The sequence below is a fragment of the Perognathus longimembris genome, chromosome 6, assembly GCF_023159225.1.
Source record: "Perognathus longimembris pacificus isolate PPM17 chromosome 6, ASM2315922v1, whole genome shotgun sequence".
Taxonomy (NCBI): Eukaryota; Metazoa; Chordata; class Mammalia; order Rodentia; family Heteromyidae; genus Perognathus; species Perognathus longimembris.
Window position 1 is genome coordinate 73,115,495 of NC_063166.1, and position 17,743 is coordinate 73,133,237.

At 51.6% G+C, this 17,743-nt stretch overlaps 1 protein-coding gene and 1 long non-coding RNA gene across 2 annotated transcripts in view; both read right to left on the reverse strand.

The window, feature by feature from the left end:
• Positions 1-17,743, reverse strand: part of LOC125353496 — an 80,596-nt gene that overhangs the window by 51,417 nt on the left and 11,436 nt on the right. The gene's annotated exons all lie outside the window — the stretch shown is intronic.
• Positions 64-5,718, reverse strand: Mafb (MAF bZIP transcription factor B). The gene has a single exon (XM_048349200.1). The coding sequence runs from the start codon at positions 2,995-2,997 to the stop codon at positions 2,026-2,028; it is 972 nt and encodes a 323-aa protein (XP_048205157.1). The 5' UTR covers positions 2,998-5,718; the 3' UTR covers positions 64-2,025.

Here is a 17,743-nt window from a genome sequence, read left to right on the forward strand (position 1 = left end):
CATGGTTTTAATAAGCAAAATAGGAAACCATTTTAATAACCAAAAAACAGAAACCAGTCTGAATTAAAACTACAATAGACTAGGTTTTAATATTTTCATATCATAAGCAGGGTTTGAAATTGATCCCTTATTTTACATGAAATAAAAACAATTTCTGTTGCGGCAAGTTTGATTTCAACACAGTTGAATCTGTAAAAAACCAAAGCTCGTTTCTGATGCAGGACAAATATCCACAATATTTAAAACTGCAAGCACCATGCGGTTCATACAATCTTGTTATTACTGTTAATTTATCAACTAATACAAACTCAAAAATAAAATGCATCTGGCCAGCAGCGCCAGCAATTTCAAATGGGAACTAAAAAATACATTTTTTTTTTGTCAGTGCAACTTAAATCCTTTTACTGACCTGCAGGAAAAAAAAAAGTAATAAGAAATAAAACACCCAGATCTTCCCTATAAGCACTATATAGCTGAAGGGGTTGGGGCGGGGAGGAGGGGGAAATATCACTAATTAACTCTTCCTGCTATCTCAAAAGCAGGGAAAGAAACACATAATGAATGCATTGGTCTACAGAACGCACTTGAAAGCTGCAGAATTGCAGCCCGTGTTTGGCTTTCTGGTACATTCTGAGCATGGCAGTTGACGTGGTGTGAGCTCTGATTGTTGTTGACCAGTGTCAGCGGAAGAGTGGACTCTCTCACAGGAGGGACGCTCGGCCTCTGGGATGAATGTGTGCCTGGAGGATTTCGGGAGGGGGGGGAGGTGCTGTCCTGAAATAATTCTGGCTACTACAATGTAAAGCAAAGATCTGTTTTCCTTCCCTCTACTTATGATGGGTGTGAATGTGACCACCAGACAAGGCAGATAGAGGACACAAACTCTGGTCTCTATGGTGTGGAATTGTGTGCAACTGTTTGAACTTGCTTTCTTTCAACACCAACAGAATTTAAAAAAATAATAATAATAAAGCAGGAGAGGAAAAAGGGGGACCCAACACGGACACAGAGGGGAAGAAAACACTTAACTTTTCAGGGCACCCCTCCAAGACAAAGATGTTTCGTGATGCTAAATGCCTACAACGTTTCTTTCTTTGTTCTTAAAAAAAACCTTACAAACAAAAAAATGCCATAATAATAAAACCCAAACAGACACTCAGCTTGCTGCCATGTTCTATGAGGCAAGCGGATATTTACAAGCCGGACCAGGATTGAAACCCCGGCTGGCAGCCTCCGGAGTTTCAGAACTGCGATTCCCTTCTCACTCAAAGAAACAAGGGGGTTATGACATGATCAACAAACAACATGCTAAAGTTAAACAAGAAAAATGGTACAAAATAGAAATTATTACCATACATGTCCAGCATGCAGGATTAATATTTTAATGCAGATTTTCGTATTTTTTCTATATAATCGAGCAGGCAATAAAATGGATGAGATTTGCGCGGCGAGCGCCAAACGTCCTGAGACCCGCGTCTCCCGGGCTGAGAGCCAGTGTTCTCCGGACTCCGGACAGACAGCTCCGTCTGTTCTTCCTCCCTTTTCGCTCAGCCTTGCTTTGTGCCTGCCGGGACTCCTGGGTCCCTCTCCTCTCCTCTGCTCTCTTCCTTGGAGCGACTGAGCTCCGGACTGCGGAAACAGCAGCCCTTGGCACAAAGTTCAGAAAGCCAGGAGTCTCTAGGCGGCCTTGGCAAACTCCTTGGTACTGTGCTGCCTGCGCCGCCAGCCAGCTTGGAGAAAAGTTGCTCCGGGACCTCCCACCCCCTGGTCTGGCTGTGCCCGAGTCTAGGAGGTGGCGCTGGCGTGCGCGACTCTCGCCTTAGCCAAGGTCCCCTGCCCGCCCTGCGCTCTTGTCGGTCGCCCGCGGCCCGAGCGTCCTTCCTCCCTCTCCCTGAAGTCAAACAGGTCAAAGTTGGAGCCATGGCGGGGACAAGGTCCAGGGGAGTCCAGGGCTGGGGACACAAGAGGGCAGGGAGTCCGGGACAGGGCAAGGGGTGGGGGTGGGGGGCCGGGACCCGCCACGACTCACAGAAAGAACTCGGGAGAGGAGGGGCTGTCGCTGGTGGAGCCCGCCTCCCTGAAGCCGGAGTTGGCGAGTTTCTCGCACTTGACCTTGTAGGCGTCTCTCTCGCGGGCCAGCCTGGACACCTCCTGCTTAAGCTGCTCCACCTGCTGAATGAGCTGCGTCTTCTCGTTCTCCAGGTGGTGTTTCTGCTGGACGCGTTTATACCTGCACGACTGGGCGTAGCCCCGGTTCTTCAGGGTCCGCCGCTTCTGCTTCAGGCGGATCACCTCGTCCTTGGTGAAGCCCCGCAGGTGGCGGTTCAGCTCACGCACTGACATGGACACAAGCTGGTCGTCGGAGAAGCGGTCCTCCACGCTACCGTTACCACCCGCTGCTGTGGCTGCGGCCGCTGCATGCGGCCCGGGCCCGGGGTGGCTGGTGGGCAGCTGTTGCGCCGGGCTGGCGGCGCTGGACGGCGGCGGAGACGCTTGGTGATGGTGGTGATGGTGCGGGTGCGCGTGCGGACCCAGCTCGTCGTGGGCCACTCCGGCGCCGGGGTACCCGTGGTGCGGGTGAGGGTGGTGGTGATGGTGGTGGTGGTGAGCGCCACGGAAACCATCGAAGGTCTGCAGAGGTTGAGGCACTGGGTGCGAGCCGATGAGCGCCTCCACCGCGTCCTCGGGCGTCAGGTTGAGCGCCTCGGGGTTCATCTGCTGGTAGCTGCTCGCCATCCAGTACAGGTCCTCGAGATGGGTTTTCTGTTCAGTGGGGCTGAAGCTGGGCGACGAGGGCACCGAGCTACAGGGTGTGCTGAGCGGTGTGGATGACACGGAGCCAGCTGGCTGCAGGCGCGTGCAGGGCCGGCCGGGACGCTCCGCGCGCCCCAGGGGCTCCTTCTTCACGTCGAACTTGAGCAGGTCGAAATCATTCACGTACTCCATGGCCAGCGGGCTGGTGGGCAGCTCTGGCCCCATGCTCAGCTCCGCGGCCATCGCTAACGCGAGGCTCCTCCGTCGCAGCTGCCGCAGGGGGGAAAACTTTGCTCGGCCGGCCGGAGCGCACCGAGCCAAGCGCGGGGGCGAAGAGCAGAGAGAGCCCGGGGAGGCGGGAGATCGGAGGGCGTAGCGGGCCGGGGACGCTGGCCAAGCCTTTGTCTGGGGACGCGGCGGCGCGCTGGAGAGTCCCGAGGCTGCCTGCGATGCCCCAGAGCTCAGGGCTGTGGCCGGGCGGGGATCAAGTCAGGTCAAGCCAAGCCGGGCGGAGGAGCAGCAAGCGAGGCGCACGGTGGGGCGGCCGGGAGGCGCGGGGCGGACGCCCGCTGCTCGCTCTCTCTAGCTCCCTTGGCTCTAGTGCTTTTCTCGCTCGCAGCCGCTCGCAGCCCAGCGGTGCAGCTGTGCTGGGTCGCGAGCTGCCGCAGCCTTTTATCGCCTTCCTGATGTCACTGGGGCGCGGGGGCCCAGGCAGCCCAGCGCTCTGGCCAATAGCTGCCCGGCCCTGGCGGCCCGGTGGCGCTGGGCGGGGCGTGTCTGACAGCTCCCCCGCCCCCTGCGTCAGCTGACGAGCGGCCGGAGCAGCCCCGGAGCCAGCGAGGCCTGGCAGAGGGCTGGAGCCAGTGGGGCTGCCGGCCCGGGCCCAACCCCCCACACCCTCCGGGTTCTGGCTCCCACAAGCTCGCCTTCCGTGCGCACCCCACCTCCGGGCCAAGTCCCCGTTTCCACCCCGCACCCCCACCCCTCTCACTACCCTTTGCACTCCTATCCTCAGCCCGTGTCATCCACCAGGAGGCTCCGACTGATCGCCGGGCTGACGCCTCTCTCCCGGGCCCTTTGTTCCCAAGCGGCCCCCGCCCAAGTGGGCGACTGCTCTCGGTGTCCTCTCCAGACTGCGGGCTGCAGGAATGTATGCGGTGCCTGCCTGGGTCTCTGCAGGTCTGCACATTATTTGAATGTTAGGGGTGGGGGGCGGGGAAGAGAAGGGCTGGGACTCCCAGAGTTGGGTTCAGACCGAACTCAGCCTTCCCCGGGAGCTTTCTCGTGCCAGAAAGGTTCCTTCCCAGCGAGTACGCGTCCTACCTTAGGACTCCTCCACGGGCCTCCCCGTCCCCCACCCCCAGATGCCCACGATGATTGGCCACCAATTTTTAACTCGATCAGAATCCCTTTCCCCAGTCAGACGCACGGAAAGCTGCGCGATCCGGTCCGAGCCACCCGGCTGTGGCGTGCACGGGACAGTGGCTCTCCGCGCAGGAGAATCGGCCCTGTTTTTGTTTGAACGTTTTGTAACCATTAAGCAGATCCCAGCGTCGGCGGGCCGCCGAGAGGCTCAAACAGGCATAAAGTGCGACCCCAAGTGGCCACGACGTGAGAAGACGCTCCGATGCGCGCAGTCCATTACCCAATATTGCCCCATTACCGGGTAGTCCTGGAAGGCACTGGGGACCCCACACGGCATCCCTACCTGCCCCCAGCCCGAGCCAACTCAACACGCCGGGGGGGGGGGGAGGGTGGCGCGCAACCAAGACCAAAATAAGTGGCCCTGGAGCCACGCACAGGTACTCTGGGTTCCATCTCGGTATTCAGTCACGACTCCGGCACGCCGGTCGCCCCTACGGAAATCCCTTGCCCCTCACCTCCTGGGTGTCATCTCAGACTGTTCCCCAAGGGCGAAGGTCCTGAGTGGAGGGTGAAATCTGCCGACTGAAAGTGGAAACACCACTGCCGGGGGACCCAGGGCTGGGGTGGGGGCGGGAGTCGTCCCTGGAGTACGGATGGGGAGCCGAGAGCGCAACCTACCAGGCGTTCAGCCTCCTCACCCTCCTTGCCCTGGGCCAGGGTGAGAGGACATATGGATTTTTCCCAGAGCCCCTGGCCCCAGCTCTGAAAGCGGAGAAATTGCGAATTCGCTGTAGCGGGAGCTCGGACCCGCCTCCCACGTCGCCTTCTGCTTCCCAGCTTTGGATGTGCGCGCCCGCACTGAAGGCCAGAGAGAAAGTGCCCTGGGTGAGTGCATGCGGGCTGGTATTTGTGGACTAGGGGGTAAGGGTCCAATCGGCCCCACCAGTGCCGAGGCGGCACGACTTTTTATTTTTAACTATTAGAAAATAAAATAGTTGCCTCCAATGTACTCTGAAAACCCTCTCATCACTTGCGCATTTGGAAAGGCTGTGCTAGGGTGTGGTCCCGGTCGCCTATTTTAACGCAAATGAATGTACTTAAAGTAAAAAAATAATAAGAATGAACTAAAAGGTTTAGGTTAGTAACTGATAATCCTGGGAGAATTAAGCCTTTCAGAGAAGCGTGCTCTCTGCATAAATGATCCGACTGCCTGGAGAGCCAGCTTGGGGAATTAGGCTGCGCTCTCACCCCAGTTTGAAGTTGGGCAAAGGGGGGCACACACTCGCCCTGTAAGTGTCCGGTTGTGTTGGAACAAGTAACGAGAGTGAGCGGCAGCGCATGCTCTCAGACTTCGGCTTTGCTCTTCGCTCCTCGGAGGAGAACAGTTGCGGCCAGTTTGTGCCCCAGCTCTCCAAGACCTGGGGTCTGTTTAGGCTAGTATTTGGACCTTTACAACCACACCGGGGGTTCACTCCAGCGGGCAGCTCCCTCCCTCCAGTTATAAGAGACCCAAGGGTCTAGAGCCCGCTGTCCGCCCTTTGCTCAGCCCTCCGTGTGGGCGCCGGGCAAGGAGGGAGTCTTCCCCAGGCATAAACACACACATAGGATGGAGTTTGGAGGACTGAGACTGGCTCTCCAAAGTGTGATCTGTTGAGACCCCGGGGGACTCCCCGTATGCCTGGCCAGAAGTTGCCAAACCTCCCAGGGCCCCCCTTGCCATCCCCACGTCTGAAGGACTTAGGGCTATAATCTGATCCTGTTCACCCTCTTTGTCCCTGTGCCTCGCTCTCTTTGCTCCTGAGGTTTGACTGAAGGGTGTCTATCTATGGGTTCCTAAGTTCTCCTCCACCCCAAATCCATTTCTTTGGTTCCTAGAGTAGCTACTGCTCCCCCCAACCACCATTACCTCCCCAAAGCTGGAAACAGCCCACCCCTGCAAGCTGAGTGTAGGATGAAACATAATGGTTCCTTGCCCCCCCCACGGAGGGGCAGAGCAGCAGACCCCCACTTCAAGGCCCAGGCTCCCCTCCCCTCTCCCAACTCTTGCTTCCTTCTGCCGCTGGAGCAGGGGTGGCTTTGTGCCCTCTTGCTTGGGACTGCCACCTCAGGCCGTGTCAGCACACAGAACCCGAAGCTGTACCCATCTCCAAAAGACAGGCAGGATGGAGGGGTGCTGCCTTCCCACCCTCAAGAAGTCGAAAGAATGACCAAGGGTGGAGGAAAAGGAAAAGAATCCGCCCGGAAGCCACCAGAAGGAAGCCGGAGGAGACTCAGCAGCAGCGCACCAAGTCCCAAGCCTTGTTGAGAGAGAAATCCCCAGGGGTTGGCAGAGGCCAGAGCTCCTCTACTAAACAACCAACTCACCAAAGGCTTCCATGTGGAGTTTTCACCCCAAAGCAACCCCTTCTCTGCTCATTTCACTTGGGCCACAGAATTTCCTCCTATGGCTAAGGAGGGACCCTTACAGGGTTCCCTGCCCCCACCCCTCCCTGCTGAGTTTACTTAGCCAACTTTGCGCCTTCTTTGTGCCGCCAGACCTGAGCAGCACCTGCCCTCCGCACTCGGGTGTGCGTTCACACAGGGCTTTGATGAGGGCTGCTGGTGTGCTCGAGCAGGTTTCTCGACACAGTCCTGCAGCTGGAGATACATGGGGGGGGGGGCGGTGCAAGGAGATGGGGGAGAGAGGGGGAGAGAACGCGTGTATGTGCTCAGCATGCCAGTGGGTTCTATAGCCCTGTGGATGCACGAGCCCCGAGGGCTATAGGATCATATTATTTGGGGTTGCCCAGCAGCGACTGGTGGTCCCCAGGGCCCCCCGGGCTGAGTTCTGCTAGGGAGGGGCCAGAATCACAGGACCCCCTCCTTCCCCAGAAGTCTGCCTTCTGCGTTTTCATCCTTACTACGTTAGTGTCCAGGTCTCTTGCGAGAGCTCCCTGGGCTCGGGTGCCTCTCTCCGAAGCCCAGCGGGAAGCAACTCTGTCCTCTCACTTCCTGAAAACCTCCTGGCCCCAGGCTTCCAACAGACAGATTTTTCTGCCCTTCCTCTTTCCCAAAGACAGCTGCCGTTTTCACTTTCCCCCACAGAACCCCCATCAGACTCCAACTCAGTACTTCCAAAAAGGTTTCTCTTGGAGGACTGGATCTTGGTAGGTTTTCGGCAGAAAAAGGGATTAGCAGTTCCCCGTAGGATGCTGAGTGCCCCAGACTACAGAGCCGGCCCCCTGGCTGCCTGCCCTCCTGGGGAGGAGGTGGGAACTTGTCAGCCCACCTGATTCCTTAGAGTTCTAGATTACATTGCTCAGTGCTCAGCCACCCCAGAGCAGAATCAGCCCCAGTATAGATGGGGCCAGTCTACATTACTATGGCCAGTACTCCATTTGCCCAGGGATTTGCAAGGCCTTTTGCTGTTCACGTGGCCACCCAAGTCTCGTGATCCTAAGAAGCAGCAGTTCTTATATTCCCTATTTTACAGAGCTGGGGTCTCTATTCTGAGTGCTTCCTTGTTGGTATGGTTCTCTAGTTGCTATCTGGGTCAGGCTTTCCAATGCTCCGTGGGGCTGGTGACTGTTCAGGTAGCTGCTGAGCCTCAACCCAGTGCCAAGAGGCTCCCAAGGGTGCCACTCTAGGGGACATGGTTTTTGTGGTTTTTTAAAAAAATTATTGTAAAGGTGGTGTACAGGGGGTTATAGTTACATAAGTCAGTTAATGAGTACATTTCTTTTTTGAACAGTGTCACCCCTTCCTCATTCTTTCACAGTTTTCCCCTCCCGACTTTCCTCCCTCCCCAAGTTGTATAGTTCATTTCCCACATAGTGTCTAGTGGGTTTCACTACCGAATTGGCTCTCCTTTTGTCCCACCATTTTTGTGCTTCCCCTTCCCCTCCCCAAATCAGATAAACTTATATACAAGGCATAGGGTACAGAAATCAAAAACAGTGACAGAAGGGAGTAAACCAAAGAAAAAAGGAAAGAAGGAGGAGGAGGAAGAAGAGGAAGAGGAGGAAGAGGAGGAGGAGGAGGAAGAGGATGAAAATGAAGGAAGGAGGAGGAAGGAAGGAGGAGGAAGGAAGGAGGAAGATGAAAAGAGGAAAGAAAGAGAGAAAGAAAGAAAGAAAGAAAGAAAGAAAGAAAGAAAGAAAGAAAGAACCACATATAGTACAACAAAACAACTTTTGCTTCCATTTCCATTTCTTGGAGTTCATTTCAATAAGGATCATTTCATATGGTTATATGCACATAGATATTGAGCCTTTGTGATCCTCTCCTAAGAATATCCTCCTTTGTTCTCACTGTGTGAATGTTTAGATTGATGTTTAATTAATCATATCCAGGTATAATTATTTGCCTTTCATTCTCCGTTGGGTTTACTTGTAGATGTGTCTGCCAGAAACATCCTCAGCCCCTTCTCTTTTCCCTTTCCTCTGCCCTGACTGTGTGTATCTGGAGAAAAACCCAGGTAGGATGGGAGGCAAAGGAGAGAGACTTTTCAGAGCCCCTGACCCTGTCAACCTCAGTGCTTGGCCCTTAGTCCTGCCTCTGCCTGAGCTTGATCTTCATGCTAATTAACCTATCCCTGAGATATCAGAGGAGAAAGAGAGTGAGAAGAATAGGAAGAAGAGAGGAGAAGGGAGAAAAGAATGAGGGGTGGGGGGAAGGAAGGAGGGAGATGCTGCATGGCCATGAGAAGCTCACTACCACTCAAAGCCACTGTTGCGGAGGGGTGGGGATAACCAAGACCACTCCCCTCCATCTTCACCTGCTCCAGGACCACCATTGGAGATTCTGAAAGCTCAGCTGCCATAGTGCAGTCACCACCTCCAGAGCCCTCCGCTTCTCCCTGCAGTGTCCTCTTCTGGGGCTTAGAGGACAGTGGAGGCATAGAATGTCTGTGTTATGTGAACCCATGAACCCCATCCTTCTACCTCTGCCCCTTTGCATCCTGGCTGATATAAAAATCCCTCTCACTCTTAGGAAAGGAACCAGAACTCTTTAGCACAGCCTTTAAGTAGGCCTTCACCATCTCTGCCTCTGCCAACTTCTCCACCTCGTTTTGTCATTGTATTTACCACCTAATAAGTGCTTCAGGCACACCAACTTCTTGACATTTTTCCACACTTCAAGCTGCATTCTGTCACAGGGCCATTGCATATGCCACCACCAGCACCCCCCCCCCCCACACACACAACTGCCAAGAATGAGTTGGTCTCTTGACTGTGAAGGACTTAGATAAAAGAGGTGGGGTATGTTTCTTTCCAGGTATAAGAAGGGTTTTTCTGGAAAGTGGGGAGGGGTGAGGAAAAGAGCCCATTAGGATAAGGTTCTTGTCATTCTAGGGAAATCAGTTGGAGACACTTAGCCAGGCTTGTACCTCTATCCCTTCCTTCTCCCAGTGGGAGCTGGGTGGCATCCTGTTTGGGATACAGAAAAGTTCAGAAAAAAATGCTTTGGTCAGCTAGTTCAAAGAAAAAATTTTTTGCGGAGGGGGGGAGGTACTCACTGCCTTCATATGAAACTGTAACCCCTCTGTACATCACGTTGACAATAAAAATGTATTAAAAAGAGATTCCCAAACCATGGTATGATTTTACAGGTGTAAGTAGAGCCTAAAATGTGCACTTTCAGAAGTTCTCCAGTAATTCTGATGCCTTGGGGAATAAAAAAATATATAGACTCGATGACTGTGACTCCCCTGGGTGAAGTTTCTGTGTCACCCGACAGTCACCGTGATCATGCATACCAGGAGGAATGAATTACAGTTGTGGAATGAATAGAAAAAGGAAGGAAGGATAGATGGAAGAGAGGGAGGGAAGGAAAAGGGAGGGAGGGAGGGAGGGAGGGAGGGAGGGACTGAATTAAGGTTGTAGAATGAATAGAGGAACAAATGAATGAATGAAGTCAAACTAGGCAAACACTGAGACTTCCTTATGCACACTGTCTTAGAACCCTAAGGTTTTCCCTGCATATCCTTTATTCACAATCATTCCTCTCCTCAGAGATCAAAGACCAGCTCAGGGAATGTGGATGACCAGTCCCACCCACCCAGCTGGCCTGCTCCCTTTCCATTTCCTTTATCCCAATGCCCAGCCTTCTTCCTGGGACTGACAGAGGTCATTAATATGATCTGGCTGTGCCCAAAGCCCAAGCTTTAGCCAGGAGCTTCAGTGGTCACTCAACCTCCTTTTCCCTTTCTTCTTTTTAAGAGGAAATATATAAGAGGTCCAAGACTGCTTTCTCAAAACACAGCAGCATAGGTTTCAACATCTCTGTCTAAAGGTACGGCTTGCTTTTTAAGCTTTTCCTCAGCAACTTCTGCATTAATACATGGAAAGCTGCTTCTTTCTCCTGAACTGAAGCACAGCTTTCCCTTCAATGGATATCGTGTAGGTTTTGTTTCTTTTTTGTTGGTTTGCTTGTTTGTTTCTTAAAATCTAGCCCTTTCCTGATGGACTTTAAGCTATCCCTAATTTTGACTTTGGCAAACAGTGTTGTAACTAAAAGCTCTGTGTGTGTGTGTGTGTGTGTGTGTGTGTGTGTGTGTGTGTGTGTGTGTGTGTCCTGGGGCTTGAACTCAGGACCTGAGCACTGCCCCTTAGCATTTTAGCTCACAGTTAGCACTCTCCCACTTAAGTCACAGCTTCACTTCCAGCTTTTTGGTGGTTAGTTGGAAAGAAAAGTCTTAAGACTTTTGTGCTCAGGCTGTCTTTGAACTGAGATCCTTAGATCTCAGCCTCCTGAGTAGCTAGGACTATAGATATGAGCCACCAGCGCCCAGCCCCAATTCTTCTCACATGCTCCCTTTAGCATATGTGCAAGCATTTCTGCCCAACAATAACAAACTGCAAGAGGAAAAATATCAACCTCTAACAAGATTGTAGCATGTATTTCCCATAAGAAACTAGGGGTACTCTGTTTCCCCAGGTCCACACCAACAATAGATTTTCTCACAGGTTTTTCACTTTTGTGTCAATTCTAGAAAGAGGGCAATGAGGGGTCTGGATGCATACAGCTTCTCTCCTCCCCTCCAGGAAACCACAGCCCTAGCACTGTGGCTGGGAAGGTGATACTAGGATGAGGCATTAAAAAAATGCCGGTAGAATGCTGGATGCCGGCATGACAATCCATGTTCATGTCTGCAATCCCAGCTCTTCAAGAGGCTGAGATCTGGGCTTCTTATCTCCAACTAACCATCAAAAAGTCACAAGTGGAGCTGTGATTCAAGTGGCAGACTGCCACCTTCAAATGAGAAAGCTCAGGGCAGCACCTGGTTCCTGTGTTCAAGCCTCAGTACTAGTGCATGTGCAGGTACACACACACACATACACACACACACACACACACACATTGGTGAACTTAGGCAGAGAAGGCTAAAGAGAGGAGATGATTCTGGACTAAGGCTGTGATGATTATGTGGGACACGAATATGGTAGGACCAGTCCCTCAGGCACTTAGGGAGCTGTTCCTACAAAATTGGAGACAGAGCTGCAGACTTCTGTAGCCGCCAATATTTAAGAAGTCTCAAAAGCCATGCATGCCAAGGAGTTGGAGCTCCATCCTGAGTGCTAGAGAATCATCTCTGCTTTGGGGGTCCCTGCCAAGTACACAATAGGTGCAGAATAAATACTATAGAAAGGCAGAAGAGTTTCTTAGAGGCGATGAAGCAGTTATCTTTGTTCTCTTTCACATCGGTGTCAGAAGCAGGAATCCTGCCTCCATCCTGAAGGCTGGAGAGACAGCACAGGGAAGTGAGCTCAGGAACCCTTTCCTGGGTTTCAGCCCCCATCCGGCCCTGTGCCAACTCCCTTTCACCTCTGTCTGTTAGAGATTGCTTTTGGTTTCTGTGTTGACAACCCCTGTTTCTGTGTTTGGAGCGGCTGTTCAGTGCCATTTCCTGATTTAATATCAGCCCCAGCACCGAGCAAGGATGCACAGTTAGCAGTTTTTGCTCCAAGTATTTTTCAAGTTCCTTTTTGATGTAAGAGTTGGGTTTACAGCTTCCCTGATCTCGCTGAGCAGGGAGAGAGAGAGGGGAGGAGAGACTGGGGGAGGGAGGAGCTGGTGGCAAGAGGTGGGAGGAAAGAAAGTAAGAACCCCCCCACCCCCAACAGATTCATCTTGTCTACCTCAACCCTCAAATTCCAAGGTCATCCTCCTCTTCCTTCTCTTCTCTCTTCTTCCTTTTTCTCAATTCTCAGTGCTGGAGATCAAATCACCTAGAGCCCAGGCCCTCACTTACACTAGACAGGCGTGAGTGCCTACATTGCCAGGCAGTGAAACTCACAGCAGTGTCTCAGTGAGGGTCTCCTACATGTGAGCTACAATCAGTATTTCTCACCTCACTTAATCCTTCCCATAACCACATAGACAGGTACTCTTATCCTTTGTCACCCCACTTTACCAGACTCCAATCAACTAAATCCCACACAAGAGGCCAAAGCTAGTAAGTGACAAAGAACCAGGCTCGCTAGCTATTGTACTAGACTTCCTTGGCCAAGAGACAACTCGGGGAGGGGGCGTGCAAGATTCCTTTCTCTGTGCGTAGCCATCTCTGTGATTTATCCCTGACATGTTTTAACCACTTATTCCAAGAAGGCCCTCTAGTTTCATTGGGATGCGTGTCAGCCCATTTCTAGGTTGGCTTGCTGGTCAACTCCAAGCAGAAGGCCAGAACTTTGGAGGCCATGCACCCATCTTCTTCTTGGAGAGCTTCTCCAGGAATCCCCCTATCCCTGATTGATGTTCCCGTAGTCTTGCACTGTGTCCAAAGCTTCTTTTATATGTGTCCACTGCCAAACTCAGGCTCCCTAGGATCCAAACCATGTCTAGATCATGTTGGGAATGGTGGCCTGGGCCCAGCACGCAGAATGACCCTTGCACAGCATCTCAGTGAAAATCTGGGGCCTTGGGCCCTTCCAAGTGCACTCCCAAGCATGGCCACTAGGGGCCTCATGAGCCCCCTACCCTCCACCTCCCAACCCCCACCCCAGGCTGTACTAAAGCTAGGCTGAGTGCTTCTCTGCCCAGAGTCAGTGTCTGCAGCCCTAACTTTTGTAGCTTGCCAGGCCCAGGTTTTTACCCTAGCTTTCTAATGCCTCAGCATCTGCTCAGCTGCCAGGGGCCCAGTGGGTAGCCCCAGCCAAGGAGGAGAGTTATTTTTATTTATTTCTTCTTAATCATGAACTTAATTTAGCTGCTAATCAGGTTACCATGGTGACTTGCACTGGATTTATAGCAGCTTCCTAAAGCGCCTTTTTCTCACTCTTGGAGTAAATGAGTAAAATTCGGGTGATGCAACGAATACAATTTGGAAGATGCGCAAAGCATACGAATCTAGAATGTCCTAGAGAAAGGTCAGATGAATCAGTTTTACATTTGCCTTTCACCCTGCCTGGAGTCATGGCTCTGGGCAGACCCAAATGCCCCTCTTCTGATCTCCCTTCAAACCTCCAACAACTCCTTATTGCCCTCTTGCTAACTAGATAGGGTTGGGATTTGCGCAGTACTTTCAAGATCTGCTCCTTTAGCCTCTTCTCCCTAAGGCTCTTCCAGCCTCCTCCCCATGCAATTTCCCATGCTATTTGTGCTTTAGTTCTTTGCTTCTGTTAAGACTTAGGCCTCAAAGGTTCTTCTAAGAGCTGGGAAAGGGCTTTGGGGGATTTCCCCCTTCCCCCAGAAGTGTTCATTTGTCTCCTCTGTCCTGAGTGTTAATAGTGGCCTAGCTTCTTTGGGGGTTACTCCCACCCCAATCTGGAGCACTCGCTCTGGCCTTACTACCACTTTGGCCAGTCGTATGGAGCTGGTGACCCAGAAAAGCAGAGCAAGGAAAGAGAAGGGGATATAGGAAGAGTGATACTTTGATGGCTTGCTGCATTTCACTGTCTGAGATCCTTGCCTCTTACTCTGTCCCAGGGGCTGGGGGCACAGGGGTTTCAATTTATCTCCTCTCTGTGTCTTACCCTGGAGTTCAGAATCGCTCCTGCCTTGGACCAACTTGAAGCCTTCCCTATGGCATCTAGAAGGGAGAGTGTCTCTCGATTGGAGACCATAGCTTCCAGGATTTCCCTGAGGACTAAGGGGGCTGACTGCCAATCAGTCCCAGGATCAGCCACAGTCCATTAGTGGATGCCCAGGGCTGGAGGCGCCCACAGAGCTCCCCCCACCCCCAGGCTTTGGCGCCAGGTCCTGCCTGCTGAGGGAACTCGAAGCCACCTTCAATTACTGTCTTTGGCCTTTGTAATCAGAGGAACTGGACCACAAACACATGGGCTGATTCCCTAGTCTCAGCAACCCCACCACCACCCAGCTCTCAGCCCTGATGATGCCCTGATGCCCTGAAGCCCCGAGCTCCCTAGGTACCTTCTAGTTTGGATAAGTGTGGGCCTCACAGGCTGCTACTCTCTGAGTCTCTCCAGTCACAACAAGAGCAGCCCGTCCCTATGTCACTGTCCCTGCGGTTGACCTCCTTCATCTGGAAGACAGAGCCATAGGAGCGCATGCTCAGCCGTCACTAATTACGGGCATACCTTGACTCCTGGTCCTTTGGAACTTGGACTCAGAAGAACTGGGTTCAAGTCATGGCTCTCTAATTCTATCTGATTTTGCTTCCAGACTGAGACCACAAGACAGGAAGGTCCATTCTCAGACTGCCATGGAGGGTGAGATGGGCAGGCCCAATCATCTATGACAGCCACCAATGTCTCTGCTATGCCAGGCAAGTCTCAATGGCTTCAGCAACTTCAGTGAGCCTCTTTGTTCATTAGCCCCCAAGAGGAGTTCTCACCAAAATGAGCATGCCTGGCAGTGTGTGTGTGTGTGTGTGTGTGTGTGTGTGTGTGTGTGTGTGTGCCATAGGAGTGGGAGGCAGAGCAACACAACCTCAAGCTCAAGCATGAGGCTTGAGTGAGTAAATGGTTCTCATCCTAGCTCCGCTGCAAATTTACTGTATGATCCTGGGTGAGTCTCTTGACTTCTCTGGGACTCAGCAGAGTCTCCTCCCCACCACCACGGGAAGAATTATTTTACCCAAATGAGAATGAACTCTTATGTTGTCTGGACCCCTTGTAGCACACAAGCCCATCTAACAGCAGAGGGAAGTGGAGAAGGGGAAAAGAAATGATGACTTTGTGAAACCTCCAAGTCAGTGAAGTGCAGTACCCTCTCTGCCCACTGGAGGCTGTCTTACTCCACCCGGGGCCTACCTTAGGAGGGGACTAACAGGTACCCATTGCCCATTATGACTCAACAAGCCTCCCACATGGGAGAGAGCAGGAAAGTCCTTTGGGCTTGATGTGTTGCACCACACAGTATACATACAGAGCACAGGCTCAGCCTGGAGCCTGGGTCCAAATCTCAACCCTACCCTTTATAGCTAGGTGGCCTTGGGCACATTATCTGTACCCTGCCCATGATTCCTCTTCCTCATATGCCTGGAGGAAACTAGAAGTAGCAAATGTCTCATCAGACTGTTCATAGGATTAAGGGAGTGACTACATACTAAGTACCAAACACTTCCACAACCTGGGAGTTCTCAATGCTGCTCCAAGAAGCCCTGTGTTACATTCAAGAGGACGGAGAAGGAGGCAGAGAGACTAAACCTCTCACCTAGACCTGGTGCCTGAAATCAGCGCACCTGCCTCCTGCCCTCGCTGCTCCCACTTCTCAACACGATCAATGTTCTCAACTGACTTGTTTTGCCAAACAAGTTCATACCACGATAGAATAGAGATGGGAGTGGGAGTTAATTAAGGGCAGGGGTGAGCCACAGATCGATCTTAACATCGTTACAGGGGAGACGACTAGACATTAGGATGTGATTCAACAAGGAGAACACAACACTGTCTACGAAGGCTTCCAGCCAAGGTGGAATATGACTCTGGTTGGGCCCTGGGATCTAGCCACTGGCTTCCAGGAAGCACAGGGGATGGAAGAGCATGCTCAGAAGCACCACACGGAGCCCATCGCCACCTCCACAATGGGAGCCAGGCTCAGAGTACCATACCCAGAGTCACTCAGAAGTAGACAGCAGCTCCCAAGGGGGGGAAAAAAAAGTCGATTTTCAAACAGAAAAACAAATGGCGTTTTGAAATGTGAGCAGAAAAGAAGGGGATGTGGACAAGATGCTTAAGACACACAGCAGTTAGATGCAATGCTTATGACCTGCCACAAATGCAATGTAAAAGTGCCTTTTGGGGGGGAAACGACCAGCAATACTTGAAGACTGATCAAATATTAGATACTAAAGGATTTGGGTTTTTAATTTCATTAAACATGATGTTGCTATTGTGGTTACATTCAAAGAAACTTTTAAGTCTTTATCATTAGCAGTAACCTCTAAAATGTATGTAGGACATCAGCTGATGCCTGGGATACACACACAAACTCACATACGCATATGCACACACACACATATGATTCTCTGTGCCAGTATTGAAGTTTAAACTCAGGGCCTGAGCACTGTCTCTTAGTTTTGTCACTCAAGGCTGGTGATCTATCACTTGAGCAACAGCTCTACTTGGGTTTTTGTTTGGAGTTGTTTTTTTGTTTTTTTTTTTTTGCCAGTCCTGGGGCTTGAACTCAGGGCCTTAGCACTGTCCCTAGCTTCTTTTTGCTCAAGGTTAGCACTCTACCACTTGAGCCACAGCGCCACTTCCGGCTTTTTCTATGTATGTGGTGCTGAGGAATCGAACCCAGGGCTTCATGTGTACGAGGTGAGGATTTTACCACTAGGCCATATTCCCAGCCCCTACTTGTTTTTGTTTTTTTTTTTCATGGTTAATTCATAACTTTTCTGCTCAGGCTGGCTTTGAACTTCAGTACTCAGATCTCAGTCTCCTGAGTAGCTAGGCTCACAGACTTGAGGCACCAGTGCCAGGCTGATGATGTCTGCTTTCTTTTAAATACCTCAAAATGAGGGGTGGAGCCAAGGGTAAGTGAGATAGTGAAATTCTTCCCTCTTCTTTGCTAGAAAAATTCTTGTATGTTTTTATAAGGGAAAAGGCTGGAGGTAGGCCACTAAGTAAGAGGACTTAAAAACACAGGAGCATTGGAAATGACTACAACTTAGCTCCATAGAGGCAGGAGGGACTGGGAAGGCTTCTCAACCCCATGGCCATCAGAGAAACCGTATGTCCCTTGTCCATTCTAAAGCCACTGAGAGGAAACAAGCTCTTGTATGCCACCCTGTAAACCATTCATTCATCCATTCATCACTCAATCCATCCATCCATCCATCCGTCCATCCATTGTTTGTTCAGTCAATACAGCCACTTGCTGAGAGTCTACAAACTCTCCCAGACACAGAGAAAGGCATTGAGGCTACAAAGGTAACCATCCTGTCTTCGTGGCACTCATAGTCAGGTAAAGGAAAAGTTGCACCCTTATGAAATCAGCCACTACACGAATATATCTTCACAAGCCCAAAGAAGTCTGAGAAAGGGAGACTGCATGTCATGAAGGACTTCAGTATGGGGGTGCCATGCCAGTCTGACCTGATGCACACTTTCCCTGAGAAATTTAAGAGGACACTTGAATGGTGAGAAGGGAACCCAGAGAAGTGCATGCAGGCAAATAAAAGCAGCAGCGAATCTCCTGGGGTAGTAAGGATCCAGGGGTTTCCAGGAATGTCCAG

What these genes read in the sequence shown, in the direction of transcription:
- Mafb (XM_048349200.1), bottom strand. Translation starts at nt 2,997, where the DNA reads ATGGCCGCGGAGCTGAGCATGGGGCCAGAGCTGCCCACCAGCCCGCTG.